General features: G+C 42.3%; 1 protein-coding gene across 2 annotated transcripts in view; it reads left to right on the forward strand.

Annotated features, from left to right (window-relative positions):
* Window positions 1–25,092, forward strand: part of exoc6b (exocyst complex component 6B) — an 88,217-nt gene that overhangs the window by 20,639 nt on the left and 42,486 nt on the right. For both annotated transcript variants that reach the window (XM_018689344.2, XM_018689345.2), the window contains exons 8-18: window positions 2,233–2,301; window positions 8,902–8,985; window positions 9,414–9,460; window positions 12,839–12,959; window positions 13,061–13,132; window positions 14,021–14,118; window positions 15,016–15,121; window positions 15,285–15,394; window positions 21,489–21,600; window positions 22,511–22,645; window positions 22,889–23,077. In XM_018689344.2, coding sequence (XP_018544860.1) covers window positions 2,233–2,301; window positions 8,902–8,985; window positions 9,414–9,460; window positions 12,839–12,959; window positions 13,061–13,132; window positions 14,021–14,118; window positions 15,016–15,121; window positions 15,285–15,394; window positions 21,489–21,600; window positions 22,511–22,645; window positions 22,889–23,077 — 1,143 coding nt within the window. The remainder of the gene's footprint in view (window positions 1–2,232; window positions 2,302–8,901; window positions 8,986–9,413; window positions 9,461–12,838; window positions 12,960–13,060; window positions 13,133–14,020; window positions 14,119–15,015; window positions 15,122–15,284; window positions 15,395–21,488; window positions 21,601–22,510; window positions 22,646–22,888; window positions 23,078–25,092) is intronic.

The raw sequence follows: 25,092 nt of genomic DNA on the forward strand, positions 1-25,092 counted from the left end.
GTTGCTTTTTCTTTATTGTCTTTTCTTTCATCTCTCCCATGTGCCCCCTCTTTGCCCTCGATTCATTGTGTCTCTCCTTGTCTACCCCTTTCCTCAGTCTTTTCCGGTAATTTTTTCCTTTAATTTCTTTTCCATAGAGATCATCTCTAAATGGTGCGTTCTTCTGTCCAGTAGTTGCATGTCATTTGGGTTGTCTCAGGTGAGGTTTGGGCAGTTTGTGGTGAATGAGGTCATGGTGAATATTAGGCCCATAGCGGCACGTAGTCCACGTAAACTAGCTGACTTACACAAAGAACAATATTATGCTCTTGTAGACCCAGTTTAAAGTGAGTGAATTTTATTGGAGTTTTCACACAGTCTGAAGTCTGTTTCAAGCCAGAAGGAAGGGTCAGGTATCCCATCAACCCTCAGGAATGACTAATTTGCATCATAGCAGATCTTCTGAACCAGAGCAGCCTGTAATTAGTAAGTAAGCTGGCACTTTGGATTGCTCAAGGGTGCTTTAACAGGTCGTATGTCCTTTGTGGGGTATGACCACGACACCTCTCTGTTGATCCACAGACATATACCCCGAAAATGAGAGAAAATTATAAACGAAAACAGTCACAGAATAAAACTTCGGTATTATTGAACCTGTTTTGTTTTAAATAGCCACATTGTTCTGCAAAGTGATAAGCACACAATTGAATCATTTTGAAGAACATAAGGTTGTTAAAGTCAGTAACATGTTGAACTTGAACCTCTGTCATTATCACACACTGGACGTGCGGGATTGTGACATTGACCTCTTCAAGTCATCCCTCGTGGGGATCAAAGTTCCTTTTTTTGCAGCCCTTGTTGTTCACAGTCAAGGAAAGCAAAGCACAATGAAGTCGAAGAGAATGGAGCTGAACTTGTCACCCCCCACCTCACCCTTCTCACCCCCCCGTGCTGCCATTCTGTTTTAAGGTCCCTGTCGTCCCTTTGGCTTATTTACGTCCTGTAAACTTGACTCAACCTTCTTCACGGGAAGACCTTGGCTCGAACAAAAGGCCTGACCCCTCGGTCGGCGAGGGTTACGACCGCATTGGCGCCGATGGCCGTGGCGATGCCAACCGTCGCCGTCTCCTCACGCCATCCCCCTGCCCCTGCCATGTCTTTCCTTTTCTTCCCCTTCCCTTCATTTACAGTCATCCCCCTGTGTCTCTGTATCGTATTTTCCTTTGTTCCCTTTGTTCTTCCTCTTCTTGTCCTTTTCTTACCTGCTCTACTACTTCTTCACCCCCTTCCTTTGCTTATTTTTCCTGGTTTTCCTCCTCATCTTCTTCAGCTTTTTCCACATTTTTCAGCTGCCTCTATCATCACTTCTTTCCCTCCTCCTAGTCTTTCTTTTTTCCTCCATCTGCCCATTTCTGTCTGTCTCTTATCCATTCATTTCCAGCTTTCATCTAACCTTTAAACCATGCACCCATCTCTGAATTTCTTTCCCTCCACCTCTGTCTTTAAGTGGTCCGACTCTTTGTTTGGTCTTTATTGTTTCAGGACTCTTGAGTGTGTGCGGTTACATCAAAGCTGGCATTGTGTTGCGCCTCCAATGATTTTTACAGAAAGCAAACTTTCCAGAGGGCAAGAGGGCACATGGTTTTTTGCTTTGTGTGTTTCTGTGAGTGTGTGTTAAAATGGGTAAATTGCCACTGTGTTGTTCTCCGGAAGACTGAGGATGTGGGTAAAGAGGAAGGAATGGAATGAGGGATGGTTAAGACGGAGAGATAGATGGAAAGAAAAAGACTGGTGACAGTGTCAGAAGACTTTCAGACAGAATAATGAAGTGCTGCAGGATCCTTCCTCCCGTCTCTCTCTCTCTGTCTTTCTATGTGTTTCTATGTCTCTCTATCAATTACAGTTCAGTTGGCATTTTCTTTGTGATGCTTAGAAAACCCTGAAAAACAGTTACTGTTAAAGTGTTCCGATGATTTTTTTTTTCCTCTAACTCCAACAACCAATAGCACGCCTCTGATTAGGGCTGTCACTTGTTCAAAAAATCAAGATCGAACAAATTCGAAATGATCCGCAATTTGTTCAAATTAATTTGAAGCCAAAACACTTCCACATGCTGCTGCTTCCTTAATGTTTTGGTGTCCTGATTATCTGCATCAGGACGGCTCTGATCTCTATCGTCGTTACCTTAGTTTACTGACAGGTCCCTGTCTACTGTACATCCAGTCTGATTGTTTAAATTGTTTGTCTCTCCAGGTCCCAGGAGCTCAGGACTTGGTGGATTTCTCTCCAGTTTACCGCTGTCTGCATATCTACACTGTGCTGGTAAGGTCATCCCATCCTCGGTTTCCATCTCTTTCTTATCTCCTCATCTTTTATCTGTATTAATCTTTTCCACACTGTTGTTTTTACCCTCTCCTCTGATCACAGTCCACTTCTGTTATAAACCACTTTTATAATCTTCTAATAACTTGGTGCACCTCAAATCAATTAGTCCATAAGTTCTTACCGAGTCTAAATTCAGAGCTTTTGATCCCAGTTTTTGTCAAAACAACTTTATTGAGCTGCTTTTTCCAGAGACAACAGGTTTAGTTTTCCCATTTTTTTGGGGGGGGGTATGGAGACAAATTTGAAATCAATATATATTTTGATATATTGTGATTGTGGTGAAGTGAGTTTTACTCCTGATGAATGAAGACATTTTATATCATCTATACAGTGAATCCAGTGATGCCTCAAAGCAGTCCTGCTCATTATTTGCAGTCACTTACGGTGCATTCACGTGGTGTTGGAAAAATTGGAAAATGAGATCATGAAAATTAACATGAATGCCCTCAAATCGGAACGACAACTTGGAAAGTCTATGAACATTTTGGTACACAACTTGCGGACTTGTTAACGTCATGTACGTTGAAAATATACACATGTTCTCTGTAGCGTCCATTTTGTTTCCCAAAAATTCCCATCATGAGCGAGCACTATGCGAAAACCTCGAGCAGAACTAGGCTCAGGGTGGGCAGCCATCGAGCGTTGAGCAGGATCGTAGGAGCAGCAGGAGGTTTGACATCACAGATCGTGAACGCACCAAAGTTGAAAGAACGACTTTCCAATTCGTCCATCGGAGGAGCATGTGAATGTGACATTAGTGGTATATGGCTACTCCAGGAGAAACATCAGAATCTTTGATGGTAAATAAAAAATGGCTGGGGTACAGTATATTGACATGTGGCCGAGTCCTGAGGGAGAATTACCACAGAGAGGTATATACGATGCTGTAAGATGAGGCCTCCGGCTCGAGCCTGGCTTCACTCCAACCAGGCTGCTGCTGCTGCAGTTTGTGTGTGTGTCTCATCTCAGATAGAGCGAAAGCGACATGGGTGGAGGTGTTGACTGGGCCATGACTGGGTTAGTTGCACATTTGGGGGGGTGTGTGTGTGTGTGTTTGTGTGCATGTTTGTAGGGGTTGTGACCGGGCCAACACAGCCAGAGGGTCGGCTGTTTCTGTTCAGGAAGTGCATGAACTTTGACAGGAAGGAGAAAGTGAACGGGCAAAAGAGCGATGAAGGGAGGGAGGGAGCAGAAAGGGAGAGGGAGGTTAGGGAGAGGGTAAAAAGGGGGGCGAGATGATGAGGAGAGAGAGCGAAGGGAGGGAGCACGGTTTAATGATAGAGGAGAAAGAAAGAGGGATGGAGGAAGACGAGAGGAGAGGGGTCAGAGAAGGTTTAGACGAGTGACAACAGAGAAAATTTCATGGTGGGGGAACGAGGGAGTGAAGGTTGGGAAAGAAAGTAAAAATTACAACAACAAATTTCAGGCAGCCTTTGGTTTCAGATGAAACTTTGTTTTGGCTATTTTTAAAAATAGTTTCCTAATTTTCTCAGAGTTATCAGTGGCGCCATGTGTTATGGATCTCTGTGAATCTTTCAAGTTTGCATCATGGAGGATCTCTGGTCTGTGCTGACCAAGTGACAAATCTTCTTATTTTGACTAGAAAGATTATTTTTGTTCTCTCCTATTATGCCAAAAATAGCTATTATAGGACCCTGCTGAATCACCATTTTGAAAATATCTGACAGTGTTTTGAAGAGCGAACTAAATACCCCCTCCCATGCATATCTTAATTTTTAGACATTATAAAGATATCACACCCCTTTTTGAGGGCTCAGAGAAAAACAGAGATCCCATGATTTTTCAGGCAACTTGGGAAAGGAGGGTGTTTTAGCCATAATATCTATAAACCTAGGAGGAATCTGAAGAAGGATTGGCATAGATTTGATGAAGATTGGTCTTCATGTTGCCTATACCCTCTCTGAAAACCAAGAATCATCTATGATGGATGTTGAGATTGAAATCTTGCTAGCCAGCTATAGCTACATCCTCCAAAGTTCTCTTGTTTACAAGATGTTGCAGTGTTGTGTGCCATGTTGTTTGAACAGATCTGCTAAAAGCAGCGGGTACCTCAGAATGGGTTTTATTGGGTGTTTCTTTCTTTGAGTCCACATCCTCATATTTGAGTTGTCAGTCCTTTCTGTGCCGCCCAGCTAAGGCGAATAAAGCTGTTCTTAGCTGACTATCGTTGCCCAGGCTAAGGTAAAAACAGGCCTTAGCTAGCTATTTTTGGGGTAGCGCAGAAAAGGACTGACAACCAAAACATGAAGATGAGGGCTCACAGAAAGAAACACCATATAAAACCCATAGCTTATGTCAGGGGTACTTGCTTTTACCAGCAGGTGCTAACGTTAGCCAGCTAACTTAGCTAACATTTGCACCCGCTGGTGTTTTTCTTCATTCGTTTAAGAGCTGCAGCCATTTCCTCTTCGCTTTCTCATCACAAGAAAAACGGTAAAAATTACTCATATCTATTCAAACAACACGGGACACAACACTGCCACATCTTGAAAACGAGAGTCGTGGCCTTCGCTGATTGGTTAGAAGGAATATCTTTGCTCTGCTGCCAGCTGTTCAATGAGTACAAGTCTCAGAAGCCTTTGACAGCACCTGTCCACGTTAAAGATATGTTTGGACTGTATTTCAACCAAAAATAATTTGATATTAGATCTACTGTCATGGACATGTAGTCAGCCTCAGGAAAACTTCTTAGCTGAATAATAAAGGATAGACTTGTTGAAATGATGGAAAGATGGTGAAATAAACAGGTTTAGATGGTGAAGAAGAATAACAAGGTGAATAAAGAGCAGGTGATGAAGAGAGGAGAGAGGATGGAGGGTAAAGGTTAGAGGAAAACGAGAGGAGAGAGTGAACCGGCCTCGGAGTGATAAGGTAGGTCAGGGGGAGGTTAAAGGGGCAAAAACAGGAAGATGAGGGTGAAAACACAACAGGGGGGGGGATGAGAGGTGGAGGAGTGTGTTCTGTCTGTAAGGTGTTGAAAGGTCTGACCTCTTCACCTCTGAGGTCACTCGACACTGAAGAAAATAAAAAAAAACAAAAAAAACAAAAAACAGAATGTCCAGCACTGTTTGCTGTACTGGATGGGGGAGGGTGGGGGTAGTAGGGGGTGAGTAGAGGTGGGGGAGGGTGGGGGTTGACTGGAAAATCATGGTTCGACACAGTCTGATTGTTAAATGTCGAGAATGACTTGTACTCACACTGGCACGCGCTCGTAACAGCTTCATTTATTTTTCTAGTAAACCCTGGATGTGGAATCACATTTGCAATCAAGACCTCCGCTTTCTCTCCCCCCACCACCCCTCACCCCCTCTTTCTCCTCCTCCATCCACTCTCTCCTCTCTGCCTCCCCATCTCTCCTTCTCTTTTCCATGTTTAAAGTCCATGATTTTCCAGCCGTAGTCGAGCGGCGTCAGGGCTCCCGGACAATACCTCTTTGTTACTCTCACACACGTACTGCACGTTGATGTGTTGTTATGAGTGTAAACACAGGCCCGAAGCCTAACATGCTGAGGAGGAGGGAGGAGAGAGAGAGGGGAGGGAAGAAGGGGGAGGCAGCAGCAGCCGATTCATCAGACTGGTTAACCTGGGAGTTCTTGAATCCACCAGAACAGGACTAATTTGACCCGAGTCCTTAAACTTAAAATGAACATCTTCTGCAGCTAAATCTATTTATTTCATTGCCTTCAGTGGTTCTTCTTGTGGAGCAATACAAACCTGCACAAGTTTTACATGTGGTTCAACTTTAACAACCATGCAAACTGACAGATAGCAATCCGCTGTAACCTCTGAAATAACAAATAGCCAATAGAGTCCAACATGGACGAGGCTGTTGTAGCTTATTGTACTTAAAGGACCAGTGTGTAACATTTACATGAATCTACAGGCAGAAATGGAATATGATATGCATACTGTAAGTATGTTTTTGTTTGCTTAAAATGGGCCATTTATATCTACGAAAGGAGTGGGTCCTTTTCAATGGAGTCTGCCATGTTTGGAGCCCAGAACTGACAAACTGAACGCTTTTTGTTTAATTTTACGTTGACGCTGTAGCCTTTTATACGGAAGACAAAGAAAATGAAGAAGAGGAAGAAATGAGGGAGTACATGTCAGACTAACAACTCAATCTAATTATAGCTATATAAACAAACGTCTTCACTTGACAGACTAGTCGATGCGGCAGTTGACGTCCACCATAGATTCTCCGACATGTTTGGAAAGGAATGGGTGAGAGAACGGGTATTCAATTGGTTGCAATCTGCGTTCTCACCACTAGAGGTCACTAAATCCTACACATTGGTCCTTGAATGTCCCATGAGTGACAAAGTTAATTAGCTTGCTAACCTGCCGTTATGAAGCTTGTGGGGCTGGTATTGTTTTCACCTTGTCAGTCTGTGTATGTGTCATCATGGCTAAATGTGGTCCTGGAGGCAGTTCTTTTTGTTAGGTGTTTATATATCTGTAGGCAGATTTTGTCACCGTAATAGCATCACAACCTTGCAACATGCAGTCACGAAACTTGACAGATGTATAGTTGCCTGAGTGTCAGTATGTTGACAGGTGTGGCGGCTGGTGTGATCCCATCACAGGAACACTTCTGAAAACATCTGTAGGGAAACAACAACTCTGAGAAAAGAGAAAGAAACTCAGATACGTTGTGACCACTTTATTTTTTTGTCAGAATATTTTGTGCGTCAATACATTTTGACAAAAACAAGTGCTTTTGCACAGAACATGAATATTAGGTGGCAGAAAAGTGGATGGAGTTCATCCTCAGTGTGAATTGCACTGTGAATTAAGGCATCAACCAACCAATGTCAGAGGGCAGTAGTTGGTCCTCTGCCTCCTCAGATGCAGCGTTTGCATCCCCAGCAGGACCTCAAACTGTCCTGACATCCTAAAATATGTCCAGAACCGGCTGTGGTAGAGCTTCAGGACCAGAAATATCTTTAGTTAGCCAGCTACAGTAGCCAAAGACTTGAAGGCGTGCCACGTTTTGATGTGACAAGGCCTTCAGGCTGTCTTTACCTTCTAGTTTTCTTTCTTAGTGTCTGTTTCTTTTCTATCTTGGACGCTTCTATCTTTTCAGAGTAAGAGGCAGTTTCTTACTCTGTGTCTCTGCTTGGTCTGTATTTCTCTCTCTGCTCGTATCTCTTTGCCTCCACCGTTATGTGTCGTTGCAGAGGTCTTGTATACACATATGCGCACTCAGTCCTGTGTTTCACCTCTGTGAAACGCTCTCAGGGAGGGCGAGCACTCTGCAATAAAGAGTTCATGGCCGTTTGATGCAGCTCGTTTGTTGAATACACATTGTTCAGCTGAGGGTCAAACTGGGAATTAAAGAATTAAAGAACACTGTTTTGTCACCTCACGACATCAAACTAAACGTCGTTCCAAACACTATCTAGATCTCCACCACTGAGATTCGTATTTTTACCATCCACTTTATTGTTCTGTTTGCAACTTTCCGTTTTCAATGGACATTGTTCAGCCAAGGGAGCAATTAAAAAAAATTAAAGAGTATAGTTGAGCTTTGATACAAAACTCCCCTCTAGATTTTTATTTTTAACACACTGTGCTGTGTTAAGGTAGAGTTTGCAAAGAGGACCAGACAGAAGCAACGTAAAGACACTAAAGTGTTTGAAAATTGAATGAAAGTCTCTATTGAGCAGCTACAGAACACAAGTTAAAATTGATCAGTAGGCAACATATTTGGAGTTCAGGGCTTTTCTATGAGCAGCACTGGAGGACAAGTGCAGTGTGTCGTATTTTCTCTTTTTTTTATCAGGGCTAAGAGTCTTTGTAAATGTCAGAGTTGGTAAAACCCTGGTGTATTTCACAGAACGTAGGTTTAATGTCATTAACAGAGCCCAAAGGTCAGCAGTGTAGATACGTGTGTGGTGGTCTGGATATAAGAGGGATATGTTCATGTTATCAGTCCAATCCTGGGCTTTTATCTCTGAGCTCACTGAGGACTCTGGGTCCTGGTCCTGGCCTTAGATAGACCACAAGTCTTATGTGTAATGGAAGGAAAAGATACAAAGGTGGTCAAGTTAAGAAGCTGATTCTGGTTTTTCTGTGTGTGTGTGGGTTTTAGTTTTGATGTCTGACCAGTGACGCCAACCAAAAACTGAGCACACACACACTCTTTCTCTGACTCACATGACCTTATCTTAACTTTCCCATCATTCAGCGGTCGTAACCTTTGGTTTTGTACCTCATTAAATTCATCCTCTGCTAAAATCAGTAACAGCCTCAAACGACTGTAAACATTTGGCAGTGAACCTCGCTACCATCAGTGATGTGAAGTGCAGCTTAACAGTTTAAGTCTTTCAGTTTTAGTTGAAGGAGTGTAAAATCAGCTGAACATGAAGTACATGGAAATATGGGAAATAAAGTTTAACAGCAACAATATTCTGACACAAAATCTGTTTAATTTTTCCAGCTTTGTTTCATCACTTAAAACTGGATTTAAACTCTGTACCATCCACCTTTTCTCACCTCCAACTTGTGTTTTAGGGCTTGCGTGATGTGTTTGAGAACTACTACAGAAAGCAGAGGAGGAAACAGGCTCGCCTCGTACTGCAGCCCCACTCTAACATGGTATGACCCTGCACCATCACTCTGTGTGTTTGTTTGTGTTTGCACGTTTATATCTACACACTCCTAACTCCTTACTCTGCCCTTCATCCCCTGCACACCCACACTCCTTAATCCATGTCAACCACTGTTATCATGAGGAATACTGGACTTTATAATACTTAAATTAGTTTATTATCTGGAAAAAGCCAGTTTATAACTTTGTTTAGGAGTTTTTATCATATTGCACACGTTTCCTGAAGTAATTCATGTTTCTGGTAAATTGAATTTGATATCGTTCATCCTGTAAATTTATCGTACAAGGCAAGTTAAGAACTATTTGATGCTGATTGATTTTATCTTTCTATACTTTTCTGCTGCCGATGCACTCCCTGTTTCTCCCATCCTTCCTTTTCCCCGATCTTCGTTCTGCCTTTCTTTTACATTTCTAGCATGAAACCTTGGAGGGATACAGGCGGTACTTCAATCAGATTGTTGGGTAAGTCTGTACTGTACTATTTTCTTATTGAAAAATAGAGAGTTGTAAAGGCAGGAGGTCCAGAAATTAGTTTGAATGGTGTATGATCAAAAATCTTCTCAACAAATCTGGTGAAAATTGATGGACAATCACTGAGGATGAACTCACTAAATGTCTCAGTATTGAACTACACCTTCATGGTTTTAGCCTTTAGCCTGTTTGTTGACATTTTCTCAGATACAAACAGCTCCTGTTCGCACTTTACTGTAGTTTTGATAGATAAAGATAAAGTCTATATCCGATGATGAGAAGGTCTGAAGTCAAGGTCAAAGTCTGAACCTATAAGAAGTGCATTTTGTCTATGATTTCTAAACTGATTTATGGATGTTTATCCTCAAACATCTGTGATCATGACGCCTCTGTTAAGAGGTTCAGCCCATCTGATTGTACCAGTGAGTGGTTTGATTTGTTTATCCGTTCATATCTGAATAATGCATTTGTTTCCCCCTTCATCCATCCACTTACAGTCTGTTATCCCTGTCTTTCTTTAATTCATCCATCACCCATCCACCTTTCCCTCCCTCTCATTGTCTAATCTACCCCATCCTTACATCCCTTTAGCCACCTCTCCACTCATCCATCCACCCATTGTAAACTTTCTGTGTAACTTGGCAGAAGCTCGAGTGAGAAGGAGAAGCTTCGAGCAAAAGCAAACACTCAGCGTTTAGTGACACCTCATTTCATTTCATTTTGACTGACCATTCTGACCATTTGACTTCTTTTCATCTCTCCTTCCCCCTCTGCCTCCCCTCCCCTCCCCTCCTTTTTTTTTTTTTTTTTTTTTTAACTTTTCCTCTCATCCATCACTCCATCTAAATTCTCTCCACTGTATTCACATACTCGGCGGTGACGATTGATAGAGTGTGTGTGATGGTGGTTGGCTTATTGCTGTTATTCCTTGTGTCTGTCTGGGCTGGAGTAGACGCTTCTATAAACACAGCTAAGGCTGGACAGTAACACACACACACACACACACACACACACACACACACACACACACACACTCACACTCAGGTCTGTTATTCCCATCTAAAGTGTTGGAAAGTGCCATCCCATGTCTCTCACCAGTTGCCGTTTCTCTACCATTTCTCTTAGCATTTCGTCATCTCATCATTCGTTCTTCCACTCTTTTCTCAGAAGAGAAACACTCTCTCAGTAACTTGAATTCTCCATGACAACTAGACATTGTATTGATTAAATTGCCTTGTGCGTCTTGTTTAGATTTATCAATCTATTCATAAAGGTTGGAGATTTACTCAAGATTATGACGGCTATCTGATAAGCCAGACAGTGTCAGGCATCAAAATCAATACAAAGACATGTTATCCAACAATAATTGAAAAAGTCTTCATGCTAAGAGTAAAAAGTAAAAATAAAAGGTTATGTCATGACATCTTATTTAAAATATTCAGAGCTGAGGGAACAAAAGATGTTTATTTGCCCTTTTCCTGGTTAAGGGGGCTCCATAATACCGGCCTGATGGTAACAGCTGAAAGGACTAGTAACTGACCTGACTCAGTGGCGTTTGGACTGAACCTGTTATCTTACTGACCTTGTCTGATAATCTGAGAAAGTTTTGTCTTGTGTTTAACAGTAACAATCTCCCAAAAACCTGCAGTTATCTACAACAAAATACAAATGACCAAGGTTTAATTAATGTCCTTCTACCTTAGTCCACAAACATGTCAATCACGCTTCGAAGACCTTACATTTTTAAGTGCAAACAAGATCAAAAGAAATCTGGTGAAACCTGAGGAAGAGAAAATGGACAGTATAAAAGAAACTGAAATTAACCAATTAAAAACAGTTTCAGTAACTTTGAAGGAAACATTTGCTGGTTCCGCCTTCTCAAATGTGAGGATTTGCTGTTTCATATAATCGTAAATTGACTCTTGGTCAGACAAAATAAGTAATTTAAAGACGTCATTTTGGGATCTGGGAACATGTGATGGGAATTAGAGGGTGAAATGGGAGTGGTCCCATCCCACTTCCACAGAAATAATCCTGTCCCGTCCCAATCCCAGAAGAATAGCCATGTTGTGTTTTTTGGCCTGAGTCTGTCAGATTCTGTAAAGCCGTCTATCCCATATCCTCCGACTCCTTCATTATTTGGCTGCACTGTGCATCTTTACCCACACAATAAAATAACATTTAATCCTTCATTCAAAACTTGATGATTGTGATTCCTGATTATTCTTGGTCCCACCTGCTCCTGTTGTCTTTTATTCCCTTCCCATCCCAGTCAAGTGATGAGTAGTGAAACTGATTCCCATCCCTGGGGAATCTCATGTGACCCACATGATTCCCGAAAAATGCCAGAGTCTAATGGGAATTTTTGCTTTTTTTTGAAATGATTAACTGATCAACTGATGAAAATAACGCAGCCCTAAAAATATTAAAACAGACTCATCACTAATTTTGAGACCAGATGACTGTCAGCCTCTGAAAGCATCCATCAGGCATTTCACTCCCTTTTCCCATGGTTTGATTGGCACAAAACAGGAGGAGGGCGCTGTTCTTACAGAACAAATAAAGCTTTCAGAGATTCTCAAAAGATCAAATTGTGGAAAAAGTTGAAGAGATCAATTGAAAATTCACTCCCAACATATTTAAACTCCTCAGTAATGACAAAGAGAGGGTTCGCCATGCACAGCCGGGCCACAAACCCGACCACAGTGTGGCTCATTGTGGTCTGGCAAGGCTCGGCGGGCAACTGATTTGACTGAGACATGTTGTCAGAGGACAAAACCCAAAGTAGCTTTGCAGCCGATTTGATCCATTTCACACAGGCATCATTTCAAGAAAGCAGTGCAACGTATGATTGACGAGTGCGGTTCACTGCCGAGACATGAGCAGCTCTTTACGCCCGATTCAGTGAACGCGCCATTTGCAGGGCTGTCATTGGTACTTGCAAATGATTTTCGAACAGTATAAACATGGTGGCTTCTCTGGAAAAGATGTCAGATTTCACTAAAGCAAACCAATGAGACACTTCTAGGAACACGAGGATGAAAACAGACTGTGCAGCTGAAGAATTATACTTCATCTGATATTGATAATGCCTGGTTTTAATGGATGCTCACAATGTTTACAGGTTTTGAGAGGTAGTAAGTTCACTTGTATTGTTGTAAACTACACATATTATGTGTATATTTGTGTGTTTACTATTGGACAGAGTCAGGGTGGCTGTTTCCCTCTATTTCCAGTCTTTATGCTAAGCTAAGCTAACTGCCTCCTTTCTCTAGTTTCATATTTAAGCAATATATGCAGGGATGGTATCGATCCTCTTGTCTAACTCTAATCATACAATGTATTTCTCAACCTTTTCCATCCGTCCAGGTTCTTCGTTGTGGAGGACCATGTTCTTCACACCACGCAGGGTTTGGTCAACAGAGCGTACGTGGAGGAGCTTTGGGAGTTGGCGCTGTCCAAAATTGTTGCCGCCCTAAGAACACACTCGGTAAAAGACAAATCACACGCACTCAATAAAATAAATAAAATGCACAAATTGCTGTCAGCTGTGTCAACAATCACACACTCACTGTCTGACTCACTCCTCAGTCGTACTGTGATGACCCCAACCTTGTGCTGGATCTGAAGAACCTCATTGTCCTGTTCGCTGATACTCTGCAGGTATGTGTGTTTGATTTACTCTAGCCTTTTTATTTCCATTTTGATATTTTTTTGCTTTTTGTTCAGGTATTTCAGCACATGCCAAGTAAGCTACATAACCCAGGAGGCCATTAAACTTGTTCAAAGCATGTTTTGTTGTTACAAAAATGAGCCGATGCCAATCTCTAAAGAAAGACTTTCTTTCTTAATTTGTATATTTATCCTTTACTTCAAGTATGAGCCAACCTGGATGGATTGAGTGTGATGGATGAGACAATGGCAGGATGAAGGGGGGAGATAGAGGAGGATGTGGGTTGGGGGAAATGTTCGGAGATGAGTGAGAGAGAACGAGGGAGGAGGAAGTGATGAATGGACGGTGCGATGCCCAAGAGTCGTTCACGTGAGGTGATGAGGTGCCGCTGAACGGATGAATTCACCCTCTTTTCCTCTCTCCTCTCATTTTAAAAGACATTTTTTCATATTTTCTTTCCATCAGCGATGAGAAAATGTCAATATGAGTATGAGCTCAGTATGAGCTATGGCTTCAACAAACATCAAGTTAAATCAACGCCTTAAGTGTTTTAAAGAAAAATAATCATCCCCATTTAAGAATTTACTGCATTTTCTATTGTGTCTGAAATGTTTCTGGTATTTTATCCACCTGAGACTATTTTGAATCCATATTTTACTATTTACCCATTTTATTCAGCCTCTTTTTGACATATTTTTTATTAGAGACCCATTTTAGTTTAACTTTAAAACCATACGCAATCTTAAGTTTAGCTTTTTTAAAGGTAGCGATGGACAGAGTTTTGTTCCCCTCAGCTCGGCCTCCTTGTTCATCCAATTTTTTGTTCAGGTGCAGCTGGACACTGACTGCTCGCTCTGCTCTCCTGTCCTCTCCTGCAGGGCTATGGTTTCCCAGTGTCACAGCTGTTCGACATGCTGCTGGAGATGAGGGACCAGTATGGAGAAATCCTGCTCAAAAAATGGAACATCACCTTCAGGTACCGATCGACAGGAGACGACCGATTCTGTTTTTCAGTAGCTGAGGTCATTTGTTTCTGAGTGCGTGCTGCACTGACCTTCGCCTCTGTAGTCGTTAAGGTCATGAGGGCACACCAAGTTTGTGTGACCGCTACACACTCTTACACAGTTACACACCAGTGCTGGTTTTGTGGGAAATGTCCTCGTCCTGGTTTTGAAGTTTTATGACCAGCGAGAGAGAGGAAGTGTTTTAAAGCAAACGTCCGGAACATTCTCTGCCCTTCAGAATGGGTAGTACCCTTACAAGACTGTGTGTGTGTGTGTGTGTGTGTGTGTGTATAAGTGTGTGTGTGTGTGTGTGTGTGTGTGTAAGCGTGTGTTTTTTGGGCTTACATGCCATTGTTTCACCATCGCTTTTGTCCAATGATACCAGTGGGACTTAGCAGCAGCGAGATCGGACAAACAAACACTCGCACTCCCTCTCTCCTTACCTTCTCTCTCTCTCTCTCTCTCTCTCTCTCTCTCTCTCTCTCTCTCTCTCTCTCTCTCTCTCTTTCTTTCTTTCACACAAACACACACACACACACACACACACACACACACACACACTGGGGAAGCCACAGGAATGTTGTGTTGTATTGTTGGAGAGAGAGCGCTCTCCGGTTCACGGCCTCTCCATGGAACGTTGGAACGTCCGAACTCTGGAGCGCCAACAAGAAGTGGGGGGTGGTGAAAGAGGGGAGGGTGGTAAGAAAACCTCAAGCATTAGAATGACCCCCAATGGGATGATTGTGTGTATATATATACACTATGTATATATATATATATACATTGTGTGTATACAGGTGGCATCAGTCGTTCCTGTTGACTTCTTTTGTGTCCTCTGTCATCACTTATCTGTGATTTATTGACTACAGGCAGGTGTTGGACCAAGACAACTACAGTCCAATCCCAGTCTCAACAGAGCAGGAGTACAGACACTACACTTCCCAGTTTCCCCTGCAGGACCCTGAACTGGAAAAGGTATAGAGCGACAGAGTAAACAAGGGAGAGTAGGATCAGGGTGCATTAAACAAGCAAATAAAGAAAGAGGGGAGGAGGCTACCTTGAGCTTGTGTGTCTGTATGATGTAAAATCTGAGTAAAATCTCACTTAATCCTTTTATTTTTTGCTCTATTTCCTCCAGCTTCCCTTCCCCAAGAAGCTCCCCTTCTCCGAGTTTGTGCCAAAAGTCTACTGTCAGCTCAAAGAGTTCATCTACGCCTGTCTGAAGTACTCTGAAGATCTGCATCTCAGGTACACTTGCACACAACAGGGGAGTGTATCGACGACCTCCGATGCACCTTTTTTCCTCCTCCATCACTTTTCCACACGCCCGTTCAGACACAGCAGACTTTCCTCGGCCGATCGGTTCTTTCCATTCGGACCGGGGATCTTTGTCTCATTAGATTTGGACCACATGAGGACAGACACACAAGCACACACACACATGCCACAACTCGGCAATCAAGTCCAGCTTCTGTTCCATGTTCTGTGGAGGTTAAACAGTAACCTTCTGAGTCAGTGTGTGTGTGTGTGTATTGGTTACGGTTGATGGAAGAATTAACTAAAACAATGCAGCTACTTTTCTACCGAGGAGACGAGCAATCAGGAAACAACTTCTGCTGTCCAGAAGTATTCCACAAGGCTGGGACTCGGCCAGACGCACACAAACATGCACACAAACACACACATACACACTCTGAACAACATGCATGCAGACAAACATACATACATGCACACACAGGAAACTTGAGCTGCCTATGTAAACTTATAAAAACTCAAGACACAAATGCTGCAACAGATGAATCTGCATGTTTTGTGGGGAGACGCACAACTGTCACACACATTTTAAACAAAAAACCCACAGTGAAACCTCCTGTTTGATGTGTGTTATTAGCGTCAACTGTGCTTTGTTTGGTGGTTTCAAACTCAGTAGCATTTTTGTCTTTTTATACTCCCCTCGGGTTGTGTGTTCTTTCTGAATGAGTGTGTTTGTTTTGAGTCCAATCCCTTTCATTTCCGTGTGTCCACTTTTAAGAATTTGTGCACCAATTAATTTTTTTGTGTAGGTGCACTTTTGTAGATGCGTCTTTTTTAAATGTGTGTATTGGTTGAGTGTGTCGACTCTCTGTGGGGGCTGGGAACCAGGGAGGTACCGTTGATCCATGACCGGCGGAAGAAAAAGAGACAGAGGCCAGAAGGAGGAGGAGTGATTGGAAAAAGTCGTCTAATCAAAAGGAAAGGAGTCGGTTTTGGACGGGATGAAAAGAATCAGTCTTTGTGTATTTGTCTCAATCTGTATTCAGACATTTACTAGGCTGTGATGGGATGTAAAGCGCCGATCCAGTTGGTGAAACACTGTTCTTCTATCTAGTTTAAGGAAACCTGGATTTAAATCAGGTTGCTAGAAATAAGCACAAGAAACGTGCTATTGGATATGTACAGCCCCCTTCTTTTTTCATTTAAAATTAGCATGTGACTCATTGAAAAATCTGGCTTACAGGGTTTTCTTTCTTTAGTAGACAAAGCTGGTCTATTAATATGCAAGACATTGATATACAGGACTCAAAACCACAAAAAAAAAAAAAAAAAAATCAAAAGCATAACTGGAAATCTAATAGAAAACATCCACAACATCACAGACATGACTAAAATAAGATAAATAAACACTTAAACCCACCGCAACAATCTTTTTCTTTTTCAACCTTTCCTGGTGTTAATTTTAGTGTGAGTCATGGGAAAAAGAAGTTGTAAAATCAGGTATCTTGGTGCTTTTTGACGATATGTTCCTTCTATTCGACGAAAAAGTCCCAGACAGACCTAGTTTTTCAAGCAACAAGTTTCCCCTCCGGTCTCTTGCTGACCAGAGAGAACTAATCGCTCTTCTCAATCAAGAGTAATGACTCCCCCAACTATTTGACCTGGCTTGATTTCTTACGGTCACGCACACACTGCTATCTTGTTACTGCAGCGGCATGCACAGGTCCGGATGCAGATGGGACGACGGAGCTGGGATTGTGGTCATTGATCCCCCTCAACCTCTGACCTCAACCTCTGTTCACATTTCTAATTTAGGCGGAAATTGAGGACGCTTGAATCGTCTAAAACATGACTGACAGACTCCGTTGTTTTGGCTTCCAAAAACAATGTTTGACGAAGACCCGGGTGGTGGTTTGGCCAGGGCTTTAGTGAGGAAGATTGCTCAGCTCTGTGATGTTTCAAGAGGAGCAGGAGATGAGGTGATGTTGGCATGAACATTTGTGGGAAAGACATCAACCTGTAGAACTGGGCTCACAGCCAGAGTAGTTGGGAAATATCTGGAAGATGAAACAACGCCTTGTTTTTTCTTCTTTTTTTTTGTTGTTTTTGGAGCTGCCACACTCCAAACAGATGCCCAAGCTCCACACACTCAACCCCAAACTTTGGTCCAGCTTTTTAGAAGACGTTGGTGTGAATGTGTCGAACTGCGAATGTCTAAGCAGGGTGTTGCTGAGAAAGAGCAGCTCGCTCGCCCAAACCCCCCCATTCGAGGTAAAAGACTGGAAAGAAAACAGGCAACTCGTGGATGGAAGCGAGAACAATCTCTGGCCACGTTTTTCCACACAAGCGAAGACAATCAAGTGATTCAAAATCAAATTGCGTTTGTCGATCGAGCTGGCTGTTTGATCACAAACACTTCCACATGAGATCCTGCCGCTGCCGACCTCGTGCCAAAGTGCTTTTACAACTGGTTTAATGAAGCCTTGTTCCCAGTTCCCACTAATCACAGGCTTTGTTTTGGAGTTGGCACAATGTTAAGCCAATCACAGAAACAAAAACAGGCGTGCATGTCTTACAGAGACTTTTTGGTTGAGCTAATCTTCTAATTTAGCGATGCTGTTACATTTCATTTCACTGTCAAATGTGTTGTAATATTAATAATGTTCGTAAGTCAGTCAAGTCCTGACGTCTCGCTGGAGGTGCTAGCTTGTTTTCAGAAGTACAATGGTGCCATCAGCAGCTTTTCCGAAGTGCAATCAAGCTGTTACGACTAGGGATAGGCATAATTAATAAATGACTGAATATTGATCATTGAGAACTTTGTAGCTCACATGGACGTGAAACGTCTTCAAGAAACCTAAAAGAGATCCAGTTGCCTTCAACTCTAGCACCTTAGATTATCATGACCTGGGAACTGAGAACCTAAACAGAAAAAACCAGCAGGAGGCGCAGTTAAAATTTAATAGAGAAAACTGAGCTGCCTTCGAGAAATCGAAGGTAAACATGAAGAGAGCAGGGACCATATCAAGCTAAGAAATCATGAAATTCATCATAAACATTGCAATGCACCCATACTAGTGACAGCCATGGTCAGAGGCATTGTTTTCCAATCGTCCGTTCGTCCATCAAGTTCTTGTGAAAGCAATATGTCAGTAACACCTTTAGGGAATTTCTTCAAATTTGGCACAAACGTTCACTTAGACTTGAGGATGAACTGATTAGAATTTGATGGTCAAAGGTCAAAGGTCACGGTCACTGTGTCACCTCGTCTTCTTGTGATTGCAACATATCAGGAGCGTTCAGAGAGAATTTCATCTCGATTAGGATTCCGTGGCCAAAGGTCAAAAACTAATTTTTTGGCGTCTTGAGTTCAATGTTTCAGGAACACCTCGAGGGAATTTCTTCTCATTTGGCGCAAACGTTAACTTGGACTCAAAGATTGTAGAAAATGATCTCATAGTAGCCGCTCTCTAATTTCACACTGTGTCAGTCACATTTATTTAAACGAGCGAGCAGCCGAGAGGCTGAACCGCAGTGACATTTAGTTTGAGAACTGCTGTCTTGGTGACAAATGACGTAGGAAGTCGTGCGACGGAGCCATTTGAGGGCCGGGGGGAAATATGACTGGAACTCAGTTTTTGCCTGCCACTGTGTGTGCATACACACACTTAGGCAGACACACACACAACAACTACACACATGTCCACTCAGTCAAACTGTCCATCTTCCAGACATCAGGAGAAACAGGGAAAGGGAGCAGGGTGTACTTGGCTTGCAAACTGATGACCGCAGTTGATTTCTATTATATGTGAGGACCCCTACGTAGCATAGACACTCATTGTGTGTCTGTGTGTGTGTTTGCACGTTTCTTAACACTGTCCAGAGTGTGTGTGTGGCAGTACAGTACGTGCATACCTGTGGCTTCCTGGCTACGTGCGCTCTAACCCCTCACTGTTTTCTCTGCTGACTCTGTCGTTTCTTTTAATTATTTTTTTTGTTGTTGTCACTGTTGTCGCTCTTTGTGTATTTTTAGCAAATACCTCTGCATGTACCCTCGTTGTGCTGTAAACATGGCAGCACCGAAGACACTTGGCTTCCCATTTTTAACCACCGTGCATTTATTGTGACTGATGGTGGCGTAAATATAATGAAATTCAATCTGAATTCTGCGGTGTGTGTCTATATTTGTACGTGCGTGTGTGTGTGTGTGTGTTGGAGTTCACTATAATACATTGACTTTTTGCCACTCTCTCTCCACACACACACACACAGACACACAGACACACACACTCCATTTTTGTCCACTCGGCACTTCTGCCGCTCCAGGAATTTTTTCCCCCCCTGCTCTGAATTGTCGGAACGTTTTTAGGATTCCTCCGCTTTTTTGGAAACGGACTGAGTTTGGAATTCCAGCTCTCTCTCTCGCTCTCTCTCTCTCTCTCCCTGAGGCGACACGGTGTATTTGTGTGTGTCTGTGTGTGTCTGCGTGTGTGTGTTTTTGCTCTTAGGTTGAATTCCAGGCACAGACAATTTACTGATTTGGTTGGAATGTGTTTGTTACCCACAGGGCTCTGGAATCACACAAAACACAGATTCCTCCTTCATCATCATCATCATAATCTCGCAGCGGTGGAGAAAGTGATTCGCTTACATTTCGGCTGATTATCTCCCTCTATCTCTCTGCACGATGTGTGTTTGACCTCCTCTGACCTTTTATGTGTGTGGGTGTGTGTGTTTTGTGTATTTACAACCCTCGGACTTCTCATACTTCAGGTTGTTGCTTCCAGGAACCAGTTATTAAACAGGAGGTGATGCTTTGTTGCCATGAAAAACCTCACTAGACTCCCCACTAAAATTGTGTCTGGGTTTCTTCACCAAACATCACCCACATTTCAAACATAACAAAATCGATAGTATGTCAGACATTCCGTAAGTGGGTCTGATTAGCCGCCATAAAACTATTGTTTTAACAGGGAATTTGACTCTCAGGCGGCCTGCACGCTGTCTTTATTCCTCGTTGGCCGAACAGAGGTGGTAATTTTATGACTATTTACAGTCTGCAGAGGACTGCAGTGGGTAGATATATTCAGAGGCAGGTGACATAATTGAAAAATAGCACTTCAGTCTTAAAATTTCCTTTTCCTATTTGTTCTGTGGTGGGCAGAGTAAACAAAAACAGTATTCAAGTAAAAGTACTGTTACTTTATAATATAATGACTCAAGTAGAAGTAGAAGTACTTACAAAAATAACTGCTTGAGTAATCTACAAACTTACCTAACCTACTCAAGCTCATTCATTCAAATGACCTTTTCCCGCAGTAAAATTTAGCCTAACTTTGGAGTGTTATTTCATCCCCTGGCCGATAACCTAGCATGACATCCTTGGTATGTATGGATTCCTTAGATTGTCTTTCATATGATATATGTAACCTTAACAATGAGCCTGCTACACGCTCTGAAATAATGTACGTCGTTCCACCTGGGGGACAGGGGAAGACTCTCAGAGCAACTGGTCTTTCGTCATGTTTCCGAACTCAAGCAGGGATTTCCGTAACTGCGTCATCGGACGTTTGGCTCTTAAGTAATCAGAGAAACAAGCTGTCCTGTATCCGCTGAAGACCACCAGAAAAACTCAGATTTTTTTAATGTAACACTACTTTATTCTGTGTTTTTTCCAGTTTTAATCATCGGGTCTGTTTGTTTTGGAGCGGTCAAGACCTCCTGGTAAAAACCTCATGAACGGCAAACACGGAAGGAATCTCAACCTACAAACTTGACACGCAATGACTTGTATGAGTCGTTCAACAATGCAACAAAAAAAAAACAACAAAACTTCAGCTAAATTATGTTTTTTAGGACAACGTTAGACATCTGATGAGCCTGACAGTTAACAACATGGTGATGTGCTCATTCGACTTGGCTGACATTTAAAACTTTTTCCAACTGCAGACTGAGAAATTCACTTAAACTGTTTGTTCTGGCTTTCAGACACCGCAGCAGCAGCAGCTTCTCTCTGCAAGAAATGAAAGAAAATCACTTCTGCACAGTCACTGATTCTCTGTTTGTGTGTGTGTGTGTGTGTCCTCAGCTCCACGGAGGTCGACGATATGATCCGCAAGTCGACAAATCTGTTGTTGACCAGAACCCTCAGCCACTGTCTGCAGTACGCCATTAAGAAGAAGAATGTCGGGCTGGCTGAGGTACTCTGTGTGTATGAGTGTGTGTGTGTGTGTGTCCTCAGTGTGTAAATGCTTGTAATAATGCTCTCAGAGGGAACAAACTAATGTTGATTGCACAACTCGAGTGTAACTCCTCGAACGGTCACTCTCCTCAACATTTCCAGCTCATTTACCCTCGCAAAAACACAACATTTCCTCTTTCCTCTGTTGTTTTTGTTGTTGTCGTCGTTGTCATAACTGTGCAGAACGAGCTGTGATTTTTTTTACTTTCCACACTCTCCACGCCGCGTTTGTTTTACATGTCCGACGATCTGCCTGGAGACCAAACAGTCGTTAATTTACAGGAACAGGATGTAATGATAAGGTGGCTGTGTTATGGAAAATTCAGCGTGTCTGCATCCTTTATTAGGGAAGTTCATCAAAAATAGAACAGAATTTCCAAATAATGAGGAAGACAGATGTCTGAATGGAGGTTTATAAATGTCAATCAACTGATTATTGTAGAAAATAAACATATCTGTGATTTTTTGTGATTTTTTTTAGAATGTATTTTTGCTTGAAAATGTTCCTCCTCATCACCTTTTCCAAAAAGTGGGATCAAATGAAAGAAAACATGAATGAAGATAAAAGACCAAGCTGACCTCTTGGCATTTACTGTCTTGTCATAATTGTTATTTAAAGAGAAACTTTGTCAGAAAATAGTAGAAAATTTAAAAAGAGCAGGAGAGGAAATATAACGATCAAATGTTATCTGTATAATCAGACATGTAGGAAACTTTATGTTTATATTCAGGGGTGCATTTGGTTTTTATGTCTCATTGGCTCATCTTAGGTCCAATTTCATGGAAAAATTGCCTGTATGTTGACAAATGACGGTGTCATTTTTGTGTCTTCTGTTTGTTTGGTTGGTTGGTTGGTTGTTTACTTTCAGTTGGTGCAGGTGATCATTAACACCACCCACCTGGAGCAGAGCTGCCACTTCCTCGAGGAGTTCATATCAAACATCACCAATGTTCCTCCCGACACAGTGAATGCCACCAAGCTGTATGGGACCTCCACCTTTAAGGTAAACACGTTGTTTCCTTCCTTCCTTTCTTTTTTAATGCTTGTATTTTATTTTCATACTTCATTTTCTTTTGTTATTATGTCTCTTTCCTCCTTCCCTTCTTTATTTTCCTCCTGTTTTCTAGCTTTTTTCCAACCTTTTTCTCACTCTTTTCCCTTAATTTAATGTCCCTCGTCCCTCTTTTTAAAAGTAAATCTTCCTTCCTTCCAAAATAAAATAAATCTGACAATACTTTTCCTGCAGGATGCTCGTCACGCGGCGGAGGCGGAGATCTACACAAGCCTGAACGCCAAGATCGACCAGTTCCTCCAGCTGGCTGATTACGATTGGCTGGCGGCAGTGCAGGGAGGCGGCACTCTGACTGCGAGCGACTACCTGATCGACCTGATCGCTTTTCTGAAGAGCACCTTCAGCGTCTTCACCAACCTGCCTGTTAGTACACACACCACATCACTACTGCTCCCATAGCAACATGTTAAAAGCAGGGTTTTGCTATCGCTACATAGGGCTGGATCTGGAATTGCGATTGAGATGATAAGGTCAGGGCATTTTTATTCTAACAACCTATCACATGGCAGCATTAACATGACAACAGCCAGTCAGGCAGTAGTTTTTGGTTGCATGTTACCCACCCGTCTTTGGAAAATAAAGTGCTGAATTGAAGGTATGAATTCCCAGACAGGAAGTACTTTTCACAAACTACCGACTGACTAATTTTTACCTCTACATAGAAGGTCCTATCAAAGAAAACTGTGATCGTAGTCATCACAGGTTTTTGTTTCAGTTACATTTTCATCATATTTTTTGCCAGATCGCCCAATCCTATGGCTACATAGCAAACGTTAGCATTAGCAGCTGTTTACTTATCAAGAGCTCCAGGTGTTGCTAACTTGTTAGCATGCGTCGTCAGATTATAAACCTGGAATACGTAGACATGACTACAGACTGTGTGTGTGTTGATGTGCGTTATATAAGCTCACTCAGCAGTCTCTCTCTGCATGTTAGCATGAGACATCACAGGGCCGGACAATCTGCTTTAGTTCGTTAGAGTATCAGCTTGTTACGGGTTAGATCGTTAACATGGGGCTCGTTAAGCTCATTAAAGGGTGAGCTGGTCAGGTCAGCAGCACCAGATTATACGCCAGCTCTGGCTATTGACTCTACAGCCCCAACTGTAATGACATTATATGCTCAATCAGGATTTTATATTGCACCATTAACAGTACAGAAAGTAAATAAGAAACGGTCTCAGATTTTCCCAGAAAATCAACTATACGACGCAACATTAAGCATTTCCTGCTCTAATTGAAAATCAAGTGCTCAGTTTTAGGCCACTGTGCTAATATTCAGGATTATTAATTGTTTCAAGCTGCTTGTGATTTCTTACATTTGATACGTTTTGTAATCCTTAACACTGTTTTCACCCCAAAAGTGTCGACTGGCAGCCTCTTTAGCGGGTTTAACGGGATCGTGTGACTTATAATTTAATTTCCAAAGGGATAATTAGAATATATGATGGTTTGAGAACTGTAGTTTCTTACAAATATATCGAACAGTGAACTGGACCTGAGCCTGAGATTCCTGGATTTCTTCTGTATTTTAATCTATCGCTCTGCTTTCTTGCTCTCCTGTAGTATCTCCATACTCTTTCCAAAATCCATGTGACCCACACTCTAGCTCTGCTCTGCACATGGGCAGTTTTCAAGTCACTGCCAACGCACAAACACACTCACACAAACACTCACACCGACTGGCTTTAGGATGATTGCGCACACAGATTTGGTCGAAGCGGGTCACAAGGCCAAATGGCCACACACACTCGATGGTTGAGCTAAGTGTTTTCCAGCACTTCTAAGAGGCTTTTCCTTGCGCCCCCGCAAGCCCCGGACATGACCCCGTCACACACACTTTAACACACACGGTGTGGGGGCCTCCTAAGTAGATCAGATGCTATGGATCTAAAAAGCTGGGTGGTATGACCCTCGAAGACAGAGGTGATCGTATAGAAGAGTAGAGTTACTCAGAAATGAATTAGATACTACTGATGGGATGGCTGCTGCCCCTGCTTCTACTCCTTTACCGTACCTCTGTTATTCAGGTCTTAACGGACAAAAATCAGAAAGTACAGGACTGTCATGACTGTCTCAGTCCTGTAAACTGCAGCAGGTCCACACAGACTATAATTACTCATGTCGTTACCAATCACTGCAGACACTATGGTTTGTGTGTGTAGGTTAAGAAGTGTTGCCTCCAGATGCTGCCACCTTTACCAAACAAAGAGATTGCCTCATAAATGTTGTCAAGTTCCCATTTGGCGTTTTATATCTGAAATATTGACAAATGGGTTGCAGGTTATTTTTCTGTTGATAAAGTAGTCATAGCAGTCATTTCACCTTTCGAGTTTTTATCACTGTTGCACCAGAATCCTGAATTTAATTTCTCTGTAT

This window comes from Lates calcarifer, linkage group LG14, assembly GCF_001640805.2.
Source record: "Lates calcarifer isolate ASB-BC8 linkage group LG14, TLL_Latcal_v3, whole genome shotgun sequence".
Taxonomy (NCBI): Eukaryota; Metazoa; Chordata; class Actinopteri; family Centropomidae; genus Lates; species Lates calcarifer.